Here is a 25,757-nt window from a genome sequence, read left to right on the forward strand (position 1 = left end):
TATTTATCCAGGTCCGTTATGCCTTGAAAGAAGGTCTCACAAGGCAACACACCACCACGGACTGGGTGCACTTCACGTCACATTTACGGCTACAGCAAGAAACCCATGCGCCTTAACAGCACAACTTCGCACCGCTAGACTTCAGCAGCTATTTCAAATGGCCATTTTTCTAATTTCCATACATTGCAGGTTAGCAAGACCTGCAGTTTTTTTTGGCTTTTCTAAACACTATCTTAATAGGAGCTACCCTCACTAAATAGCCTTCACCGCAGGTCACTCAAATATCAGCTGCAGGCCTGGAACTGGATTGGGCACACGCCCCTACGTACCCACTCTGCTCGATCCCTCGCCATGAAGGCGGCTGCATTTCTGAAACCTTAGTGCGTTTACCCACCTCCTTCCGTCACTCAAGTTTCTGAGCCATCTGTAGACTGTGCGGCCCTCGAGATGCCAGGACAGATCCCCTCCGGTGGGGATCTGTTGCACTGGCAATGGGCCAAGTTTTCCTCTCAACTTTTTGGTGCCACCAAGTGGTACGTCTCCCTTATGATATGCAATTTTACGGGTGCTACCAAGAAGCTCCTTTCACCAGGCAGTGGAACCACTCACCCACCCTGCTTTACAAATAACCGAACATGCATTTTTAAATAATTCTGTACACCGAATGGCTCCATAACATTACAAGTTCTGAAAGCAATGACTCCTGGTAACAAGCATTTGCAATGCAATAGTCTCGCATTTACACGAGTGTTGGCTACTGGCATTGTAAATGACAATGCCTTTTATTTATGTTTTAAAAACGAAAACAAAAATAAAAGGTATTGTTATTTACAATGTCAATAGCTGAAACTCGTGTAAATGCGAGACCTATTGCTTTGCAAATGCTTGTTTTAAGGTGTCGCCTGCACAGCTCACTTTGAGGGTTACAGCAATTGACGTGTTTTTTTTTTTTTAAACATGTTTTTTATTGTTGCATCATCAAGCATGAAAAGAGAAAGAATCATCAGCTGACGTGGCGTCAACATTTAGCCGCGGTCAGCAGTTCGCGCAACTTTTCTGTAACAAAACCTGGTCAATATGACATTTCATCCATCGTACAGCAATTGACGTGTTATAGAGATGCAGTGATGGGAAAGTTTGACCTTACAGTCCTGTGCAAGCTTATTTTGACCTTTAAGAAATTAACCCAGTAGACGTATGACCCGAGCTTGGTGGTGATTATGTAGAGGCCTCCAGCTCATCATGTTTACATTATCATCTGGGATTGGGATTTAGCATCAGGACACAGTTCATTTCAGCAGCTTGCTTTTCATTTCAATTCTCTAGCTCTTCTTGAAAAGAAGGCATTCACGTCGGGTACACAAAGGCTACAAGACTACTCCATATTATCTGGACACCAATGCCTTAGTCCTGGAATTTGGTTTACAAACTAATGCATTCTAGGAGTTGTAGTTGTGGTTAATTTGAGTTGATCAATTGAACAATAACACATGAAAAGAATAATTTGCACAAGAAAAATGCATCTTTGGTGAAATGCAGTCATCTGGTGACTAGCGTCTTTCATTTGCTAATGCATGGGAAGCACATACTGCTGATTTTAGTTATGCTATTGCTAATCCCACTGTGGGTTGATTTATAACTTCTGCTTGTTATTGGAGAATTGTAAAGGTCTTGATGGAATCCACAGTTGTTGAAGGAGGAGTTGGCCTAACGGCTAGGGCGGTCGACCTTGAATCTGGGGAACTGGGTTAGAGTCTGGGAAATGACGCTGAACATCCTGTGATTCTGGGCAACTCACTTAATTTCCCCGTGCCTAACAAAGAATGAATGTGTCCTCATGTAATGCAACGGGTGCTATGTAAAGCGCTCTGATACCCGATTCGGGTCATGTTCGCGCTATATAAAACTCTGTAAAATAAAAAAACTTCCAAGAACCTTCTTATGCATTCCCGACCGTGTTAAGATTATTTCCGAGGAATTTCGACAGAAAATGGGGTTTGACTAGTAAACACATTTTCAAAATGGAGTTAAAATCACTTTCATGAACAACTATTTTTAATAACCTATTTATTTACAGGCAGTCCATGCTCTGAATGAGAAGATCATATGACATCTCAACAGATCTGAATGATTTATTTATTTATTTATTTATTATTGCAATTTGTAAAGCGCATACGTATGCCCGTGGGCGCCTTGGCGCTAAGATTACAGTTAGGATCTCTGAGGGTGGCCGCATAGTGCCAAAAGGACACATTACTGGTCAAACAACCACGTCTTCAGCAGTTTCCGGAACTGGAGAAGGGATTGACTCGATCTAATTGTTAACGGAAGCGAGTTCCAGAGTCTGGCTGCTATCACCATGGAGCGCTTTTCTCCCCAAGTAGCCGTCCTGGTACGGGGTACTGCAAGTAGATGCTGTGACATAGATCTCAATTGTCTAGATGGACAGTAGGTAGCAAGCTGTTCTCAAAGGAACTTTGGCCCTTGGTTATGGAAGGCCTTAAATGTCAAACAGAGCGATTTAAATTTAATTTGATTTCTGATTGTTAGCCAGTGGTAGTTTCTAATAGTGTGGCTGATTGATTTAAATTTAGGGGTCCTGGATAGTACTCTTGCTGCCGCATTTTGAATCATTTGCAGCTTGGAAATTACCCGGTTTTGTGCATTAGCAAATAGGCCATTGCAATAGTCTAAAGAGGAGAGCACGAGGGTGCTCACCACTGTTTTGCCAGCGCTTTCCGAAAGAAATGGGATGATTTTTCGTATAAGCCTGAGTTTATGATGGGCGTTTGCCGCGGTTTGGTTAGCATGTGCCACAAAGTTGAGCTTCTCATCAAAGACTATTCCCAAATTTCTGACCCTAGCTGCTGGTACTGGTACGGCTCCCAAGGATGAGGGCCACCATTCTGCTGACCATAGAGGGGAGATCTTCCCGAAGATGACTACCTCCGTCTTCTCGGAGTTCAACCTAAGGCAGTTGGTCTTCATCCAGTCTTTGATTGCTTGACTGATGATTGCCATGGTATGATGATCCCACCATCTGAAACAAATTGTGGGAACGGGGCGAAGGTGGGGTTCAGGGGCAGAGAGGCGAAATTGTCTGCTCCTTTTACGGGCCAGATCACCTGCTAGAACATGAGCGTTCAAGCCCACAACAAAGTGCCAAACAGCTACGACACACCATGCCATTTATGTTCTTGCTCACACGTCCACATTCACACACAGCCAATATAAACCTCTAACCCTAGAAACCTATGATCCTACTCATCACAATATCTAGACCACCGACAGAAAAGAACACATGCTGCAGGTAGCCATTCTCCATGATGCAGTCACCACTGATACTAACACTTTTCACAGATATGGTGCACAATCACAGAAACATCCCTCACCCTTACCTTTGCAAACATTTACAATATCCTCACCCCCAGTTTACAACAGAGTTCACGCTGTTCATTCACATAAGTAAAAAAAAGAGGGTGAGTCAGTGAAAAAACATGTCCTGCATTGAATAAAAACACCTTCAAACACACCTGTGAAAGTTCGACATGTTGTCTTCTCTCAGCAGCTAAGATATCTTCAATTTATCTATATATTTTTGGGAGCATTTATATAGTGCAAACTATCACTAATAATATCGTCTCTAGATGCTTTAAAATAGCTGCCAAACAGAAAAGAGATTATTAACTTTATGATATAAACAGACAGGTCTTTAATTGTTTCCTGAACCTAAGCAGTTACCCTCCATAAGTTAAGAAGAAGAGAGTTAAACTATTTAGGACCTAGGATGGAAAAGCCCCTAACCCCCCATTTTACCTATCAATATTTGGGAACTATGAACTGCATGGAATTTTTAGATGTTTAGAAGCTCATCAAACTGTGTGCAAAGAAGTGTTGATGCGTTTTCTGGCTTTTATAACAGAACATGGCAAATGGGTTTTCTAGATCTCTGGTACTAAGGACTTAGTCAATTTGCCAACCTACGTGCTGAAACACCTAAAGAGAAAACCCCCCCAAAAAATCTTCATCCCTCTGGATGACCTAAAGACTTTAGTGCAATGACTAGTACTCCCTAATCTGGACGGAGTTAATGCAATAATCACTGATACTCCGTAAAAATCCACTCATACCAATGACATCCGCTAGACCTCTCTGCGACGAGGCAATATGATCACATCACTCCTACACATAAGCTCAACTGACTATCAATTGAAACGTTAAGCATATTCAAAATGATGTGCATAAACCACAAAGCTGTCTATACTGGAAAGCCAAACTACCACACAAACAAATTATCTAAAGCTGGACAAAAGAGGCCTCCGCGAAGCTCTAACACTCTATTCCCGATTCCCTCAAAATTCAAAAGAAAAAAAGTCACTCGCCCGTTCCTTCTCTGGAAATGCACCTAGAAATTGGAAGGCTCTAACACAGGAACTATGTGACAATCAACCTTTTGTATACCTCTGAAAAAAAACCTAAAACTATTTCTTATTAACAAATACCTGAACCCATCCTTCTAAAATAATCGTCTGGCTCAGATGCACCCTCCAGCAAAGAGCCCATACATATCCTCCTCTGAAACACCTACTCATGTATTCCGCCATCACCTGTTACTACCTACCATCACTACCCCAGAATTTTACTGGTCTCCTTTTATACCCCCTATTGAATACTATTCCCTGTATATATACACAACTTTATGTTTATTTTTGTATTACATATTCCTTGTAATGTAATCTATGCAAACTTTGAAACACGCTCTGATGCCCACAGGCCTAGGTTGCGCTATACAAAACACAATAAATAAACAAAACCTGAGGCAGAGAACGTTGTAGACTGCTATGACTTCACAACCCCCTGAGCACTACTTGACTGTGTTGCATTCTAGGTAATGATCAGCCCTGTGAGATTTCACAGAAAAGTTAGTGGAATCTAAAACTCTTTCATCACGCATAGGCACACTAAAGAACACTAAGAATCCAGAATTGTATTTTGACGATTTAAAAAAAAATCAAAATCATATCCTAGTGCACACAATATGAATAGCAAACATTCGGCTGACTAAACTTAACACCAAGAGAAGACTATTCAAGTTTCAAAGATGGTTTGCTCCTGCATACCTTTTCTAAACAATGTAAACAAAGTTGAGCAAAGAAACAACAGCTGCTGTTACTGTCTGCAAGTCTGCATATAAGCTGAGTAAAGGATTGATGTGCCATCCACTTACCATTCAGTAAGTCAAGGTGATTAAGGCTTTTGTATGACCCTCGTTGAATCCTTTGTGTGAAGTTCCTCTCTATATAAAGTTCTGTTCTAGTTTCTATATTCCGTCTAAACATTACTGAACAGTATCAAAATAAACAATTTGTAGTAAAGGCCTTCTAAGCTTTCACTTACATTCTGTGAAACTTTGCTAATTTCAATGAAGCCTTCATTATTCAAAAACAATCACTGGAAGGACAATGAAAAGCTGAGAAAGCAAGAATAGATGTAAACAGGCTGAATTATTGTAGGCTGAATTATCACGTTGCAATGAATAACAACTTTAATATATGTACATTCATATTTGAAACATATACCTAAAATGCATACAATTTGAAATCTCTGGTGGCCGTCTGAACTCAACCCCCCCCCCAGAACCAGTTCAAACCGCCCGCAACCTTGGCTTTCAATTCAACACCTCCCTCTCCTGCAAAACTCAAATCAATAAAGTCACCTCAGCCTGCTTCGGGAAACTTCGAATGATTAAAAAAATCATCCCATACCTCCCACTTGAGTCCCGCAAAACGGTGGTTCCTGCCCTCATTACTGCTCATCTGGACTATGCCAACAGCCTATACGTAGGCGCCCCCACTTACCTCATCTACCAACTTCAAAAAGTCCAGAATGCTGCGGCCAGGCTAGTCTGCAATATCCCCTACCGCCATTCCATCACACCCCACCTAATCAAACTTCACTGGCTCCCAATAAAACTCCATATTCAATTCAAGGCCTTAACACTGGCCTTCAGAGCGCTCAATGACCGAGGCCCATCCTACCTACGTCACAGAATGAGGTTTTCACAAGCACCAAGAAACCTGAGATCCAATCATCTTTGCCTCATGATCTGCCCCCGCTTTCGCCTCACACGTACAGGAGGAAGGGCCCTGGCAGGAGCCACTTCCAAACTGTGGAATCAGCTACCCACAGAGCTAAGACTCCTGACGTCCGAACCCCAATTCAGAAAAAAACTAAAGACCTGGTTATTCTCACAGATCTAAAGACCCCACTTTACTCCTCCTCGACCCTCCTGAGACTATGTCTTCAGCGCCGGGACACCTCCGTCGGAGGTAGCTGTGCGCTCTACAAAATTCTAAATAAATAAATACCTAGAAGAGAAACTACATGATTTTAACAGTGTGGGCTTGAGATGACATACTTTTTATACAAAAAACAGGCAGTTTTTTAATTAGATTGTTTAGCAATAAGAAGTAGATGAAGGTGCTGATGGCATACCGATCCTTGGACTTTTTTTGTAGATTAGAAAGTAAGCTAATGATAGCATTTTGGCTGTGTTGTAGTTGATCAACTGAAGTTTCGGTAAACTGAAATAAATTGCATCCCTGTAATCACATTTTGTGCGACTATAGGCATTCGCATCTTCCACTTTGTGTAGAGATTATAGAAAAGGGAGGGTTCTTGGTTGAAATCTACACAATTTAGAAATTGGTCTTACTGAATTATCTGTATTGAGCTGAAAAATCAAAGGTGAATCCTATGTTGCAAATTGCTGTAGTTGGCATGGGGCAGTTACCCAAAGTAGTGAGCTAATAGGAGTCATTCTATTTGGAAATTTTATTTAATATTTGGAGAATTGCTATTTTTGCCAGATTGATCTTCAGGAAGCTAGCTGCCATCCAGTCCATAGTAGTATTTATCACTGGCTTCAGTTGCTTGTTCAGATCAAACAAATCTTTTCAGAACGCTTGAAGACAAATTGGTAGCTGTCAGCTAAGAAATATGTATGAACACCCAGATTTTGTAGAATATGGGCAAATGGACATAGATAAAGATTAGAAAATAGGGACATGAGTATTGATCCTTGTGGTTCTCCCCACAAAAGAGATTTACGATCCAAAGAGTATTACTGTTGGCAAATGGTTTGGGAATTTTATGTTAGGAGGGAGGTGATTCATTTATGCCTCATGCCTTTAATAGCTAGGTCTTCCACATGCTGCAGAGGAATGGAGTGATTGATTGTACTGAAGGCATCCAAGAGGTCTAGCAAAATTAGAACTCACCTACAATCTTTCTTAAGTCATCCATCGTTGACAACACTAACCTGCTTGCAGAGTTTAAACTGTTTCCTTTTCTACTAAATGAGTTTCTGGTTGACCTTCTCCACACATTTTGCCATGCAAGGTAATAAGTAGATGGGTCTAAAATTGGACGGATCAAACATTCTTTTTTAAGAATAGGATGCCCAGCTGCCGAACTAAAGCAGTTTGGTACTTTAAGCCTCTTAAAAAAAAAAAAAAGTATTTTCTTTATTAAGATTTGCAGTGTACAATCGCACTCATAAGCGCATGCTAAGGTACAGCATCTCAAATCATTTGAAGTAAGTCAATAAAAACAAAGAGCATAACCCAACATTAAACAAGGTACAGAGTACTTCCTTCAACATTGATGACAATAGTGCCCATAGTGGACTTTATCAAATACGATTGCTTTTACAATTCTTGCAGTGATTCAAGGCATGTATATATTCCAACAATCACTAATATTAAACAGCAATCCGCACCGTATCTCAACCTCCCAGTGCAATACACAGTTCAGATATAGCTACTTGAGGGTTTCAGTCTCCGTCTAAGGGATATGCCATTAAGTAGTTCTTCAATGGTTGCCAAATGTCACGTGGGAGTGAAGTTGGTGGCAACAGTGTGACGTATATGTCAAGGAGCCAGGCCCCTAACAGTCGGTGTTTGTGCTCTGCCCCAATGTAAAGAGATCTGATGCTTTGCGATTAGCAAAGTGATGCAGTAAATCGTCTTATACTTTTCTTCAAAGGTGGAAGATACCCCAGCTGTGATGTCAAAGGTGTAGGGTGTATGGTCTGTTTCACCATGAGAGTTAGGTGTCGGAAGATCTCCCCCCAAAACGACAGAACTGGCCCGCAATTCCATGCAAGGAGTGAGAAATCGGCATTAGAAGCAGAGCATCTAGCACATGCTTGTGAAACACTAGAATCCATCTTGGCCAACAATTGCGTGGTTATATAAGCTCGATGTATATATTTAAAGTCTAGTAGTTTACGGCGATGATTGTTCAAAATATAACACGTCTGTGCGCAAGAGTATTACCATATTTTGTCCGTCATTGGTGTATCCAGATTCCATTCCCAGGCTGCATGCCCCTTGGCGCCAACTGCAGGGTGGTGAGACCACAATAGATGATATAGAAGTGAAACCAAATGGGCTCCGTCTGGTGAAGCTATAACTAGTGCGAGAGGAGGAAAGTCAGCCAGTTCCTTCGCAGTGTCAGGAATTTCCCCAATCAGGGACCCTTGGACCATATGAAGGAGGAATCTGTCCATGTAAGGAGCATCCCCATGAGAAAGGAGCTCTTCCATGGTGCACAGTCGTGAATTTTTGAACAAATCCCCGGAGTCCACGTCTAGCTAATGTACGTTTGCTAAGGGTTTCATGGGAATATTCAAAAGAGATATAAAAAACACGGGTGAACCACTATTTTCAGTATGGCGATTCTACCCACCATGGAAAGGGGAAGTCTGATCCACCGCTCAACCTGTGTTGTGAGTGTTGTGAGTCGGTCTATTGCCAGACCGTAGTTAAGACGCATCACCTCAGATGCATTGCAGTGCAAAAAACATGCCGATATATTTCGGGGGGGTCAATACACCACTTCAGGGGGAATTCAAAATCTTCCTGGGTAGTGGCAGGTGTCATGGGGAAGATTTCTAATTTGGTCCAATTAATGACCAGCCTCGAATTTACTCAAAACTGGACCACCTCACGCACTAGCAGAGACACGTTTGTTGCCGGTTTCCACACAAACAGCATGACATGGTCAGCATAAAACAAGGCGGGGAGGGGTCCTAAGTGAAATTGTAAGTCACTATGGAGAGGTTTCTCCTGTATGTGTCTTGCCAGGGGCGGCCAAGATTGTGGTCGAGCCTTAGAACCGCTCCCGTCGCATGCTACTTATCAGCTACCATCCTAACTGACAAAGTTGATCGTCTTGCTTGGAGGAATACTGGGACGGTAAACAACGTTTACCGCTAAACTTTTTCCCCACAGGAAATTATAACGCGTCGTTACAACAACCATGTTATAATTCCGCATACCATTACTACGCAAGCCGGAACAACGACTTGCGGAGGGGGGAGAAGGTGTTGGATTTAAAATCCAACACCTTCCCTAATGTCCACACAGACTGGAGTTGGAATAGTAAATTAGAGAACATCCAGCGCCCCCCCTCCGCAAGTCGTTGTTACGACTTGCGGGGTAATGGTATGCGGAATTACAACGCAGTCTTTGTAACATTGTAACAACCGCATTGTAATTCCGCAGGGGAAAAAGACTGCGGGATAAACGAGGCACATTCCACTGGGACTCATCGCAGTGCCGAGGGGGTCATTTCCAGGCCCATGAAGTGCCTCCTGTTAGGCTGCGTGGGGACCCGTCAGAGAATCAAGCCCCTGGAGTGGTGCTGAACTGCTATTGACACACCGAGCTCTGCGGTGCCACTGGCCCGCTTCCATGGCAGTGCGAGGAGGTCTTCTGCCCTGCTCTGATGGCAAGAGGAGAGAGAACTCAGCTTGAGAGCGAGTACTGCCCTCCTGGGCTCTGGCAAGGCCTTGTGGCGAAGTGTGGTGGGATTGGGCTCTCAGGCCTGGCTGCAGCTGCACCGTGGAGGTTCCCGACTGCTGGAGGCCCGGTCCTGTGGTGACGGGCCTTTCCCCTCATCTATCTGCTGCCAAAGGTTCTAGAAAAATCCTGGTGTGGCCTGGCCGGCAGTGCTTCTTGCTGTAGCTAAGCCCAGGGTGGAGGTACACTCTTCTGAAGCGCAGGATTCGAGTTGAGGGGTACGCCGCAATTCGACTGGATGGAGGGCCCACCCTTTTTTGTTTTTCGTCCCTCCAGATTCTTGGAGGTATGCAGGGTTGATTCTGCTGTGGTGCGGCGGTCAGAGGACGATTGTTTGTGGAGGAGGCAGGGGCAGTCTGACAGGCCTTGCCCTCTTAGCTGAGGCCATACGCATGTGGCCAGAAGCATAGCAAACCTAGGAGTTGGAGGAGGAAGAGCTTTGGTTTCCGCGGTTGTGCCCAGAGGGTGCCCCAACAACATTCCCTCTGTAAAGGATTGAGGGAATGGACTGGATTTAAGGCAAACATTGAAGTAGAGTCAGCCATCCTTTTGATGAATCTGAGCCTTTTAATGAGAACTGGGTCTGATTAATCCACCAATAGCAAACCAATGTCATTGATTAACCGATAAACCTTTACCCCACGATGCGGAATACTTTCCTGCATCTCAATCATACCGCTTTTAGAAGTTCTGATATTGGGCCGAAAGGCAAAATCTACGCATGATATAAAAAAGGAAATAAACAGAACTGCAATGGGGTGCTCACGTGGGCGAGGGGAGTGGATCAAGATGCAATCGCCCATTAATGTGACAAACAAGCACTACGCTAGAACTCTGCTGAATACATACAAATAGTATGCCTACTACAAACTGGGAAGTACATTATACTCACTGGTTGTACACAAAATTCTTTTTTTCTTCTCAGGGTCAAGGTGGTCTATGGAATACGACTCCGCTTCTGTTTTGATACTGAATGAAACAAGAGGTGCCATATCTTCATGTCCTATTATAAAAATGAACTATTAATATCTGATTGACAGACTCATCTGGTAATTTATCCATTCCATATTTTTTTTTTAAAGGCCAATGAAGACAAAATAAGAGAGAATGAGTAAGAAAAATATTAGTCTCCTAAGATGACTGCAAAGAAAGAGAATCCATTAGGTGAAAAGTGCAAAAGTAGAAGATGTGAGAGAATGGGATAAGGAACAACATGAAATGAGTAAGCAAAAAATGGCAAACATAATTCAGATAGCTAATTAATTTATGAGCATTTATTCCTAAGAGATCATTACTGACAAACATTAATTTACCTGTTCTGTACACCACAGTAAGCAGCTTGGTTTAATCCTATATACATTTAACTTTAATGTTCTCATTTGTAGGTCTGGCTAAACTTGGTAAGTCCTTATGTCACAACACACAAAAAATCGCAACAGACAACATGCACTTCGTACTGAAAGGGGCTTTCCATCGCCCTCAATCATCAATTGGCCTGTTCAGGTAAAGTAAGTAAGTAAATATTTATTGTACAAGTTAATAAAAACCTTTACAAAAAGGAGATTGCTCAAGTAAAAACAAATTCATAAAAATAGTACGCTAAAAGTTCATAATTTTTGCACTAATAATAAAGATAGAAAGAGATATGGGAGGAAATGGCCTAGCCAAGTTTTACTTTTCAGCTTGGATGAGCCTTACTCCAACAGAATGTCTATATCAACAAGTGTGCTTTAGTCAATCCCTAGTCCAAAAGTTGAGATATAAAAACCTAGATTAAAAGAGTTTAAGAATTGTATTTATATTTAAAAGTCACAGAATTAATAGTTGCTTTTATCAGGTTTGTTTCAATTTTATGATATAGATACTACTGGTCCTTCTTGACCTTGGGCCTTTCCGAAGCCCCGTAGTTTTCAAGGCGACGAAGGAGAACTTTATTATGTCAGGCGTTTCCCCGTTTAAAAAAAAGATGAGACCGATCTCGGGACCAGACAGGGTAAGCCCCTATTTTAGAGCTGTTTTATGGTGTGCCGGGTATCTTCATTTTCTCCTCTGCCGCCACCATAAATTGTACAAACCAGCATGCCAGCTGTATGTCTCCTCCACCAAAGCAAGCCTTCACTGCTTGCCTGCAGGTTCTTATCCTCTTGGTGTTAAAGATAGATTTCAGGATCAAGCGTCGTTCTAGGTCCAGACCGTGGCAAATGCATAACAGATGCATGATGCTCTCTTCAGCTTCCCCACAGAGTCGGCACTCAGTTGTTTCTGCGGTTCGCTTCCATGGTGGTAAATGTGGGAGGACAGGAAGAATTTCCAATAGAAACTTGAGGTATTTCTCATTTAGCCTCCTGCTGAAGCCCGCACGCAGGTAGTCTTGAGGGCCAGTTGCTTTCTTATCCGGTCTCGCCAAAGCATAAATGTCTTCTCTTGCCAGGAAATTGTTGAAGCAGACTAAAATTGCTCTAGGTAAATCCTCTGTTCCTTGGCGTTTTTTTTTTACTGAAAATGGGTACCGCTGTGCCCACTGAATTTCTCGGGACCAGTCCCAGATTGTAAGCTCCGGAAAAGCTTCTTGCAGTAACTTGGCAACAAATTTACGAACATCAGCACCCTCCAGTTTCTCGGGTATCCCCAAAAAGCGCAAATTATTCCTACGAGAATAATTTTCAAGTTCAGACAACTTCAAACTCAGATCATCCCGATGAGCCTTAATTAATTCTAACTTTTCTTTCTGTGCCGCTGCATAGTCCTCAAGGGCGGATATTCTGGCTTCTGCCTCTGTAACTCTATCCGCAGTTTCTGCCCCTAGTTTTATCGCCCGACGAACAGCGTTTTTAACCTTACTGCAGGTAGCTTGCATACGAATGTTCTCAGTTTTGCTCTCCGCTCTATGGCCCATCATTGTTTCATATATAGTAACCAATGTAATTTCCTGAGGCCCTTGACTAGCTACAGAGGTTGAAGCTTCTTTTTCACCATTTAAAACTGGAGTGCTAACTGCTTGAGTTTCATTCGTAATTTCCCCTGGAGCTTCCCCTGGTTTTAGAGGGCTCTCTGGATTCCTCTGTGCAGACCCTTTTTTCTTTGTTTTCCTTTTGATAGTTGTTACACTACAATTAGGCGTTATATTACTTCCACCTAGGGCCTCATCTGGGCAGCTCCCTTTGCCTTCATCTTCACTGTGATCTACCCAGTCCTTGCTTAAACTGGAGCCCTCATCTGAAGATGCCTCTGACAATGAGTAAAAATGTTCCCCTGCTTCTGGTACATTAGTGCTCTCTGGTATATGGATGCCTGAGGCAGGAATAATAGTCTCGCCCAATGTCATCTTCTTTTGAATGCCTTCTTTTTCAGAAAGACGATCCCCATCAACAATTCTAATCGTGCCACCAGCTAACCCGTTTCGCTCACTTTGCGGCAGCTATAGCTGTACCTCGCTTGTTTGTGCATCGTTGGGGGTATCGGAAATGTCCAAGAGTGCCAGCCCCAGCATTACTTGCTCAGTCATTACCTCAGGTATATCCACCCTTCCAACTGCTGGTATATCTATATTGCGGGCATTCTGCCTCTCGAACATCGCTGGAAGAGTCTGACACTGAATATTTTGTTTTGTTACCCTCTGAGCTGTAGCACCCTTCCCCTTGCCTTCGCCATCTTTTAACCGAGCTGGGCTGGCGCTGTTAAGGGTGCTAGCCGTGCTAGCAGGATCCATAGCAGCTTCACCATCTCTACGAGAACCCTCTGCTATTTTTCCATCCGTTCCACTACCCTCTCTGGATGCCTCCATGCCTTGCTCTTTGTTTTTCCCACTGCGAGTGTTAACTTTAGCGGTTTCATTTGCTTTCGCTGTCCCCTTCGCTGGCATCTTTTTTTTAAAGAGGCACCTCCTCGCCCCCGGGCCACCCTGCTATAATACCCGTGCAACAGCCAAGCGGGTATTCTCCAATACAGGGCTTTATGCCAGCTCGTTGACAGGTTCCCAAGCATTTGTGATAGTAATACCAGAAAAAAAAACAATTTCTCTGCTTTAATCACTGGCCGCTCTGCCCCCGACTCAAAGTCACACTGGCTCTATTTCCGCCACAGATTCAGTATAATCAGTGTTTCCCAGTGCTCACGCTATATCCACGGACAAGGGATTTCTAGAAGTTCCAGGCAAGTTACCAGAAGAGTAAATGTGAGTAACGTGCTGTTACTGAGGATAATCCATAAATTTTATTCTCACTCCATGTGCCGAGCAACGTTGTTGCAGCCGCAGCATACACACAATGTATCCGCGTCTTACTCGAGTCAGGCTCCCAACAAGCTTTACTCTCCGCGCTGAATTCTCCGACGTTCTTTTCCTCACAGCAGCTGCTGGCCGCGTTGCCGATTACACTGAGCAGCTCCGCCCGAGCTCCAGCCCACACCGGTAACCATTCCCGTAAGATTTATGCCGAGCAAGCCGTTAGGTTTTGAATCGGCTAAGCACCACCGTCTTCAGCGCTTCAGCAGTTTTTCCTCATAAAGGCAAAAATACGTATAACGTTTTAATCTAAATCGAGTCGAGGCTATTTCACGCCTGGTCACAGTGTGCGCCACTCTCCACAGCAGTAACTCCGTAGGTCCGGGGGAGCAGGAGAGAAGAGAAGAGCTGCCTACACAGCCCACGCCATGGCCGCCATCTTGCCTCACCATTTATGCTTTGGCAAAACCGGATAAGAAAGCAACTGCTAAAAACTGTAACTTTTTCATAAGGCCCGACTTTTGCCAGGCAACAGTCTCTAAACGTTGGCATCTAAGACAACTCATTCCAGACTTTCAAAAGAAGGGGGCGGTGGTATATCTACAAAATCCGGCTAAATTAAAAGTAATGCTTAAAGGGCAAACTACGTTTTTTGGTCAGAGATTCAGGCTAAAGAATACTTTGAATCTATTTAGGGAGTGCAGAATGGTGAGATAGCTTAGGTCAGAACAAGTCGTCAAGGGATTGGATATTTCTCGTAGGGGAGAGACCCTCTGAGCTGTTGCTGAAGGGGACTGATGTTCTCTTTTCTTTCATTTCTTTTTTGTACCAGGGAACTTTATTGGCAACAATAGCAGAATGCGCCATAAAGGTGTGTTTTTTTCTTTTTTTTTAGGTCTCAGGGGGCAGGGGGGGAGGACATGGCACTCCACCAATGCAAGGACTGACAGTCCTTGGGCCTCATATGATGGGAAGGATGGGTGGGGGTGGGGGGAAGAGCAGTTGGGAGAGGGGTGGGATAGGGAGGTGATTGGGGGTGTGGTGGTGGGGATGGGAAAAAAAGGCAGCAGCAGGCAGGTTGGAAGAGGAAAAGGGCTGTATAGTTTAGAAGGTTGGGATAAACTGAGCAATGTATTTCAATGTATTTCAAGGAAGAGAAGTCTGAAAGAATGGTTTTACAGGATCTAAACATGGTTACCTTAATTTAGAATATGGCGTCAATAAGAGGAAGTGATAGGAAGCTTAAGATTTGCACCCTAAACATCTGTGGTCTGAATGATCCGAGGAAACGTCGAATGTTAGCAAAAATAGTTCAAATATTAGGGGTTGACATACTTTGCCTACAGGAAACCCATGTGGCTTGGGCCAATAGGGATTATTTGAGAAATATGGGGTTGGAGTTGAATGTTTGTTCTAAACAAACAGGTATTAAAAGGGGGGTGGCGATACTCAAAAAACGGGGAGTGGGGGAGTGTATGAAGACACTGGCAGATAAGTGGGGTCGGTGGGCCATTGCAGAGTTTAAGTTGGGAAGGTATAGATTTACAATCTGTAATGTTTATTGCCCAAATCTGGACAATGCAGAGGTCTTCAATTTCTTAAATCTCGAGTTGGCATTATGGACTACTCCTGTGCTGCTGTGTGGCAATATTAATATCAATATAGGTGTAGACTTGTATATAAGATCTAATCAAGTGTATACTGGTAGAAAGAAGCTAACGTATACCGCAATACGGCAATTATGTTTGGATCATGGTCTTTATGATATATGGCAGGCAAAGCACCCCGCTGATCCGGGTTTTTCTTTTTTTCTGCTCCCCACTCAAAATTCGTACGGCTAGATTATTTTTTCTCCTCTACTGAAATTTTAGCCAAAAGTACTATAACAATCTGTCCAAAACTGGTCTCGGATCACAATCAGATCATAATTGATTTGGCTTTAGAACTAGAAGGATTTTTAGAATTTTCTCCATGGTCTTTTGATCGAAAAATTGTTAGTAAATGAGGAATATTGTCAGTATATGACTCAAATTATTCAGGGGTTTTTTGACATAAATAAAGGTACTGCATCTCAAGAAATAGTATGGGACGCTTTTAAAGCCGTGGTCCGTGGGGAGACCTTAAGCTTCTCTGCATTTAGGCGTAAACAGATGCGCCTTAAACAACGGCAGGAGTTTAAGCAGGTTTTGCAGGCAGAGGAAAAATTAGCTGAGGCTATAAGACTAGGAGCAGATGTAGAAGAACGCAACCAAGCTCAAAAAGACCTCACTATTAAAAGGGCTAATGTTTATGCTAATATTGCCGAACAAATCGCAATTAATTATTCACAACATAAAGAAACCGCGTATGAATTTGGGGAAAAGACAGGCACAATATTGGCGAAAAGGGCAAGGGAGAAAGCGGTATACAATGCGATATTAAAAATTAAGAATCCGCTGGGAATTTTGCAGGAGACAAAGGAAGGTGTGTTGATGGCCTTCCAAGAGTATTATCAGCAGTTATATAATGATGATATTGAGGTTGACACAGGCGCAGTTTGTGAGTATCTATATGAGGTGACCCCTGTGACCCTAACAGAAGTCGAAAAGGTAACCTTATCGGCACTGCCACATTGGGAAGAGATCGAGATAGTTATCTGTGGGTTAGCCCAGGGAAAAGCTATGGGGCCTGATAATATCCCTCTGGAGTTTCACAGAAAGTTTAGACACCTATTAAGAAGAGAACTAGAGGCGGTGTGTGTTAGAAAGCTTTTTTGGGAAAGGCACCTGGATCCTGGGCAGAAGCCACTATTGTAGTGTTTAAAAAGAAAGGCAAAAAAGAGGATGAACTGGGGTCTTATAGACCTATATCACTACTTAACTCAGATAGCAAAATTTACTCGAAAGTTATTGCTAATCTGCTAAACGACCTGATGCCAAGATTTGTCTCCCTTAGATAGCATGGCTTTATACAGGGTAGAGGCACCACAGACCATATAAGGCGTATAATATCGTTGCTGGACTGGTCGCAGGGGTCTAGCTCACCCGTCGGCGTGGCCCTGTTGGACGCCGAAAAAGCATTCAACAGGGTCACGTGGACCTTTTTATGGTCTGTTTTGGCTAAAAAAGGCTTCCCGGAAGAATGGATTAAGGCTGTAAAGGCATTGTATTCACAGCCATCTGCTGTGATTTGAATCTCAGGGATGACCTCTGGTAGGGTGCGGATAGCAAGGGGGACGAGGCAGGGTTGCCCCTGCTCGCCCTTGCTGTTCGCACTGTACATTGATCCGTTCGTTAACAAGCTGGAAACAAACCCGGCAATAAAACCAGTACAGATAAATCATTTGGAATTTAAAGTTTGCGCATATGTAGACGATATAGCCATAGTATCGTCGGAGATAGCCAGTGCACTACCAATCATAGTGGATTCTGCAGAGGAATTTGGTCAGTATGCAGGATATAAATTAAATATCAATAAGACACAGCTTATCCATTCGGTGGCAGGGCGGCCAGAGAGTATAACATTTGATAAAGAGGCCACCTATCTAGGAATCAAGATTACAGCAAACACTGAAGATATTATTCCTATCAATTTAGATCCTATAATAGGCTCTTCTAATAAAATTCTTGAACGGATAAATAACTTGAAGCTCTCCCTTTTAGGACGTAGTAACGTGATAAAAATGCTAATTTTTCCCAAATTCCTGTATGTATTTCGTGCTATTCCTTTTTTGATTTCTTCCGGTTATTTTGTTCGTATAGACAGAATATGTTCAAGGTTTCTTTGGGGGTATCACCGGGCCAGGAGAACACTCAAGTATTGTGCATTACCCAGAGAGAGAGGGGAATGGGGTATCCCATACTTCCAGTTTTATCATTTCAGTGCATTACTGCAGCACATGGGATTCTTAATGTTTTCAGAAGACCCCACAGATGAGTATATGAGGCCATCTATATATGAAATGCTCTTGGGCACTGAGGCAAAGCAGTGTCTAACCCGGGTCATTGAACCTAGTTACTATAAGAAAACCAAATTTAAGATTTTTGTAACTGCTTATTATATATGAAGAAATTTAAAAAAGAGATTTTGTTTTGGCCCGAATATTAACATCTATACTCCGCTGAGGGGCTGTACGTTTTTACCAGAATTATTTCAAGATGGGGTGACGCTTAGATGGTATAACCTGGGGATTTGTAAGTTTGGGGATGTGCTTCAGGGGAATGAGTTTGTCTCTTTTGAGTATCTAATGAAAGAATTTCAGATACCCCGAACTGATTTTTTCAAGTATCTACAGGTTTGTAGTTTTTGTATGCAGAAAATGTCAAAATCTATGATAGGATTAGAGAAGAATGTGTTGCTAGAAGCAGTTAAAAGCCAGCAGAAAATTGGGTCTTTATATCAATTATTTGTGGAGACGTTGGAAGATGATTTAGCTATTAGAACTTAGCTATTAGAACTGTTAAGTGGCAAAACAAAATGGGTATAGATTGTGTTAATATAGAGAAAAGCATTGAGTTAGCTGGTAAAGCACTGTTGAATGGACCCCTGATAAGCCAGCATTTTATGTCAGTATTTGAGCTTTATTATACGCCTAGTAAGCTAGCAAAATGGAATTCTGGGAGGGGGACGATGTGCAACCGCTGTAGTTTTTATGCAGCTGACGCTGTTCACATGTTCCATGCATGTCCTAAATTGAGTCAGTTTATTGCAGATATAGATTTTTTTGTGCTGAGGAACTTAGGCATTTCTATTAAAATAACGGCATCACTGGCTATTTTTGGAAATGAAGAGGGGTTGAATCAGTCAAGAACTGAGGAAGCAGAAGGCTTTATCTTTATCTGCATGTCAGCATATCGTTCATGTATTACATCTCATTGGCTTGACACAGACCCACCCAACTTTATAATGTGGCAAAAAAACTTTTATCTATGTTCTATCTTGAAACTGCATTATATAAAATGAAAGGTATAAGAAGGAAAACCTATGGCCGGAAGCTCTGGGCCCCAATCGCTAGCTGGATAGGTTTATAAGTTTTTATCTTATTGGTTGGATTTGTTAAGGACGGCTGAAACTGAAGTCTGTGAACAGTTTTTTATTTTTTGTATATTGCTTTGTCTGAAGTATATTTGTATTTTTCTCTGTCTTCTGCCAAGAAAAACTTAATATAAAAAAAATAAAAAAAATAGTCTTGAGGGCCAGGAGTTGTATAGCTCAACAGCATGCACTAACCATGGGACCTTCTCCAGAGCGATTCTTTGTCTTCAAGTACTGATAGATTTTTTACTGTCTTATTTACCAAAGATTTAAAGCTGTTCTGCGTTCCCATAGTTCCTTCAGGCCTAGGCGGTTTATGGATGCAGTCAGGTAATCCTTTGCGGTGCAAGCTCTGCTTGAGTTTCCACAGATGGAAATTCAGAAAGCAGTTATCTGAGCTTCTAATCCTAAATCAGCATTTCATATAAGCAGCATTGCTAGCTATTTTTTGTGACTGTAGGCCAAGCTCCAGCCTGATTTGCGAGGGAGAGACATAATTGTGGAAGGCTAAAGATTATTCTTGCTGCTCTTAGCACAGTTTGTTCCAAAGTCTCTTCATCTTTTCCCCTGAGGCATTCGCTTCCGTATGTAATAGTTGGTATTAACTTTGCTTGTAGTACTTGTAGTAAGGGGTAAAAGCTTGGCCCAGCAGTTTTATGTTTCAGAGATTTTAGAGCTACCGCTATGGAATTTCCTCTCCATTTTATGGCGTATTTTTGTGGCTTGAAGGTACCTTTCTCATCAAGTATCACCCCAAGGTATTTGTATTCTGACACGACTTTCATAGGTGCACCTGCCAGGTTCCAGTGAAAACCGATTGTATTCTTTTTCGGGTTAAACCGCATGATTTTTCACTTATCTAGGTTGATGGTTAAACCATTAGATGCAGCATGATTGGCTGTTGTATTTAGCAAGTGCTGAAACCCAATTGGAGTTAGGCTTATTAAGACGACGTCGTCAGCATACAGTAAGTTAGAGAGTGACAGCCCGCCTAACCTCGGTGCATGAGAAGTGCTGTTGTTTAATTCTGTAGAAAGGTCTGCCATTAACAGTTTAAAAAGCATGGGGACCAGCACGCAGCCCTGCTTCAGTCCGCTAGATGTTTGTATTCTCCTTGACAGATATTCTCCAGTTCATAGTTTTATTTGAACCCAAGTATTAGTATGTAGATGGATTACCTGCTTTAATAGTGCTGCTGCAATTTCAATCTTTGCTAGTTTAGCCCACAGCGTCTGCCTGTTTATAATGTCGAAAGCAGCCGAATAATCGATGAAGCAGAAAAATAGGGGGAGGGTTGCTGCTTTGGCACCGTCCATCAATAGCGTCAGGGCAAGTAGATTTGTGATGATCCCAGTGCGTTGGTTCTCCCCTGAGGCAGAAAGCCGGGGGATTAGGTCTTTGGACTAAGTTTTTAATTAAAACTGTTTTTAGGAGCCTGCAGACGAACTGCAGAAAATCTGTACGTCGCTGCTAATTTTAAGAATATTTCCTCACCGTTAATTTACTTTGTCCCTTGGTGACTCAATCCTGCTCATTGACACTTCCTAACCCCTCGCGCAGCCGATTGGGCACTGCTGCGGTAGGGGGCACAGGGAACCGCCATCTTGGGGGAGGGACAGGTCGGCGGTCTAGCTCTCGCTGCCTCCTGCCCTTCTCTCACTCCTTTAAATGGCGGCAGGGGTTCGTCCGCAGGCCCGTCTGCGCCGGCTCCGCGCCTAGCGCCATGACCCCTGGTCCACTGCCTTCTGGAACTCCATCAAGACGGGCCTTTAGTCGAGATCAGCTGTTGAAGTTAAATCCGGGCAGTGATAAAGTGGGCTGTACTACTCTTAGGCCTGACATGAAAGGCCAGACAAGCCCACGTTGGTGCACATCATGTCTGCTCCCTCTCCCTGTGTTCATCTGGGATCGGGTCCGGTCACCCTTCAGGACCTTCTCCGTGAAAGAGGTACGGGGGGAGCATAATACGAGCTGCCTCCTGATCAACGCAAGATCATTGGTAAAACACAGTGTGGAGTGTGCAGAGTTGATACAGGATAGGAATATAAAAATCGCCTTTATCACAGAGACTTGGACCGATCTAGCTTCAGGGCCAGACTTAGTAAAAGCTACCCCACCCAACTATCTGAACTTTGTTTTGGATAGGCCAGGGAAAAGGGGAGGGGGCCTGGCTATCATCTATCAGGCCTCCATTCAAGGGTCCTTTCAGCCTAAGGCTTATAAAACATGCGAAGCCTTGGGGTTTAAGCTCTTGCTATCTAACCATCAGACCCTCAAAGGCTGTCTTCTCTATAGACCCCCGGGGCCAAAGGCCCGGTTTCTTGAAAAGATGTGCGATATCCTAGAGGAAACTTTGTGCGTTAACTCTTTCACAGCCCTGGGTGATTTTAATTTTCATCTAGAGGGCAGTTCTGACCCGGACACTCTTACACTATCTGACGCAATGCACGGGGCAGGACTTTCTCAGCTGGTCAAAGGAGCGACGCACCTGGCTGGACACACGCTAGATGGGATCTTTACGAATGACTTGGATCTCGCGGGGGTGTCCCACTTGTGGGACACCCCCGCGCCGCACGGCCACCAGCTGCTGCGTGTGCCCCATCGCCTTGCCCTCTGCCTCGCTGCATGCCTCGCTGCCTGCCTCGCTGCCGGTCCTCCCGGCTGTTGCTTGTTTTGGATTTGTTTTTCTTGTTTTGTTCGACACTTGTGCCTGTTTTTCCTGTCAGTTTCGGCCCGTGTTAACGCTGTTTATTTTCCCTTCTGTGCCTGGTTTTTAATCTGTTTTTCTTGCCCGTGATAGTGTTTTCCTTCCTGCTTGCCCGCCTACCTCGCCGCCCTCCACCTTCCCTCCCCGCTCCTCGCTCCCGCCACCACCGCTGACCCCGCCCCTTTTTTCTTTCTGTTCCCTCCCCGCTCCCGCCTCCCAGCTGCTCCGCCCACCCGCGCACTTCGCCTTAAATGGCGACCGTGCGAACGTGCAGCGGTCACGCGCAGCGGGCGCGCCGATTGTGCGCCGAAGGCGCGCCAAAGGTAAGCCCGTCTGCGCCCGTCCGCGCCTGGACCGCGCCCAGTGCCAGGACCCCTGGCCCACGAGGACCCCGACCGACCCGCCTGACGTACACCGCCGCCACCCTCATCGCACTCAACACTGGCCGACTCCCAGAATGCCATCAAGCCACTCCACGACGCACCCACGGACCTTTCAGCTGCCACGCCTGCAAATTCACCTGCATCCGGACCTGCCTCGCACCAGCACCCGCCAAGTCGAACACCAGCAGCACCCACCTCAAGTGCATCCTGCTCAACACCCGCTCCGTCCACAGACACGCCATCGAACTCTGGAACCTTCTAGACGCCACAGCCCCTGACGTTGCCTTCCTCACGGAGACCTGGATGAACGCCTCTTCAGCTCCCGACATCGCCATCGCTATCCCAGAGGGCTACAAGATCGTCCGGAGGGACCGCAACGCCAACCAGATGGGAGGAGGCATCGCCATCATCCACAGGAACACCATCCGTCTCACGACCAGCACCGACAACACCCTGACCACCGCCGAACACCTGCATTTCCAGATCCACACCAGCCCGAACACCACCCTCAGAGGCACCCTGATCTACCGACCCCCTGGACCACGCACACAATTCAGCGAGGACATCGCCGACTTCGTCAGCCCGCATGCCCTCCCCTCCGCTGACTACATCCTCCTGGGGGACCTCAACTTCCACCTGGAGAACAACAACGACCGCAACACCAGCACCCTGCTCGACAACCTCGCCAATCTTGGACTCAAGCAACTGGTGTCCACCCCCACCCACCTCGCCGGACACACACTGGACGCAGTCTTCTCCTCCAGCCCAGACATCGACTTCAGTCACGCCACAGAGCTTCAATGGACGGACCACAGCTGCGTCCACTTCACCTTCAAGAGAACGACGACCCACCACCACCAGCAACAGGCCGCCCGCAGAAGCTGGAACAAGATCACAGCAGACCAGCTCGCCACCTCCCTGAGCCAGCACCCTCCTGCCAGCTCAGCGAACCCCAGCCAGGCCGCCGACAACCTCACGAAGTGGATCAGCAACTGCGCGGACGAGCTCGCCCCGCTGAGGACCCCGCCCAGCAGACCCGGCAGCAAGAAAGCCCCGTGGTTCACCGACGAACTCAAGAGCTCCAAGAAGAACTGCCGAGCCCTCGAGAAAGTCTGGAGAAGGGAACCTACACCGGACAACAGGACCTCCCTCAAGCTTGCCACCCGGAAGCACCCCCAGCTGATCCGCGCCGCCAAGAAAACAGCATTCAAGGACCGGCTGGACAACAACGCACACAACTGCAAAGAGCTCTTCAACATCGTGAAAGAGCTCTCCAACCCCAGCGCAGGAAACAACAACATCACCCCATCGCAAGACCTCTGCAACTCCCTCGCTTCATACTTCCACAACAAGATCGCGGACATACACAACAGCTTCAACAACCAACCAACGCACACCATGACCGAACAACCACCCCCCACCACCACCCTCCACGCCTGGACCCCGATCAGCACCGAAGACACCATCCGCACAATGAACTCCATCCACTCCGGATCACCGACCGACCCCTGCCCTCACCACGTCTTCAACAAGGCCGACGCTGTCATCGCACCCCACCTGCGGGACATCATCAACACCTCCTTCGACACCGCCACCTTCCCTGAGAGCTGGAAACACACCGAACTCAGCGCTCTCCTCAAGAAACCAACAGCGGACCCCACCGAACTCAAGAACTACCGCCCCATCTTGCTCCTCCCGTTTCCAGCCAAAGTCATCGAGAAGACCGTCAACAAGCAGATGGCCGCCTTCCTCAAGACGAACGGATCCCTCGACCCCTCACAGTCCGGCTTCCGAGCCAATCACAGCACCGAGACCGCCCTCATCGCCGCCACCGATGACATCCGAGCCCTGATGGACAATGGAGAAACAGCGGCCCTCATCCTCCTAGACCTCTCCGCGGCATTCGACACTGTCTGCCACCGCACCCTAGTACAGCGCCTCAGCAACGTTGGAATCCAGGACAAGGCGCTGGAATGGATCATCTCCTTCCTCGACGGAAGAACACAGAGAGTCCGCCTACCACCGTACAAGTCAGAGGCCTCCGAAGTCATCTGCGGCGTCCCTCAAGGGTCATCTCTGAGCCCCACCCTCTTCAACGTCTACATGAGCCCCCTCGCGGCCATCGTACGCAAACACAACCTCAGCATAATCTCCTACGCCGACGACACCCAGCTGATCCTCTCCCTGACCAACGACCCCGCCTCCGCCAGAGCCAACCTGCACGAAGGGATGAAAGAGGTAGCCGAGTGGATGACGACCAGCCGCCTGAAACTGAACTCTGACAAGACGGAGGTCCTCATCCTGGGCTCTTCACCCTCCGCCTGGGACGACTCCTGGTGGCCCCCCGCCCTGGGCACCGCACCCAAACCGACAGACCATGCACTCAACCTGGGCTTCATCCTGGACTCCTCCCTCTCCATGACCAGGCAAGTCAACAACGTCTCCTCGGCGTGCTTCAACATCCTACGCATGCTACGGAAGATCTTCTGGTGGATCCCCACAGAGACCAGGAAGACCGTCACCCAGGCCCTCGTCACCAGCCGACTGGACTACGGCAACGCCCTCTACGCCGGTACCACCACCAAGCTCCAGAAGAGACTCCAGCGGATCCAGAACGCCTCAGCCAGACTCATCCTCGACATCCCACGAACCAGCCACATCACCGGACATCTGAGAGACCTTCACTGGCTCCCCGTCAACAAAAGAATCACCTTCCGCCTCCTCACCCACGCACACAAAGCCCTACACGACCAGGGCCCGAGCTACCTCAACAGCCGAATCAACTTCTACGCTCCCAAACGCCACCTCCGATCAGCCAACCACGCCCTCGCCGCCGTCCCCCGCATCCGAAGAGCGACTACGGGAGGAAGGTCCTTCTCCTACCTGGCCGCCAAGACCTGGAACTCCCTCCCAACCGACCTGCGCCTGACCCAAGACCACCTCTCCTTCAGGAAGAAGCTGAAGACCTGGCTGTTCGAGCAGTAGCGCCCCCCCCCCCAGCGCCTTGAGACCCTACGGGTAGGTAGCGCGCTATATAAGTGTCAATGATTGATTGACTGATTGATCTAAATTTTATAAAGTCCGAAACCATGGCCTGGTCAGACCACGCCGCGGTGTTGTTCAACATCTCAAGCCCTCCAGTGCGTAAGTCAATGCAGGGTAGGAATATCGTTATGACTTGTAGGCCCTGGAAAAAACTTAATGGCAAGGCTCTCGAGGAGCTTTTGGTGTCCTCCAGGACAGTGCTGCCAACCGATGTGAACAGAGCAGCTGCCAGGTACACGGAATGGATCGATCAGGCCTGTCGTTCCCTAGCCCCGCCGAAAGTGTGTCGCCCGATGAGAGCGGCCCGTCACCCCATGGTTTACGGATGAACTTAGAGATGCCAAAATTGTCTGCGAGAACCTGGAACGCTGTTGGCGCTCCAACTACAATGATATAGACAAGGTCAAACTGAAAGCTTCCCAAAGGGTGTACAAAGATCTCATAAGGCAGGCTAAGAGTGTTTATTTCACTGATCGGATTGAGAAGGCAAAGAACTCATCTAGGGAGCTCTTTGACACAGT

General features: G+C 45.7%; 1 protein-coding gene across 2 annotated transcripts in view; it reads right to left on the reverse strand.

Moving 5' to 3' along the window:
• LOC147732762 (uncharacterized) overlaps positions 1-25,757 on the reverse strand; it is a 485,555-nt gene that overhangs the window by 238,082 nt on the left and 221,716 nt on the right. For both annotated transcript variants that reach the window (XM_086957326.1, XM_086957327.1), the window contains exon 4: positions 10,759-10,869. In XM_086957326.1, the coding sequence (XP_086813452.1) occupies positions 10,759-10,869 (111 nt within the window). The remainder of the gene's footprint in view (positions 1-10,758; positions 10,870-25,757) is intronic.

The sequence above is a fragment of the Lissotriton vulgaris genome, chromosome 2_1, assembly GCF_964263255.1.
Source record: "Lissotriton vulgaris chromosome 2_1, aLisVul1.2, whole genome shotgun sequence".
Lineage (NCBI taxonomy): Eukaryota > Metazoa > Chordata > Amphibia > Caudata > Salamandridae > Lissotriton > Lissotriton vulgaris.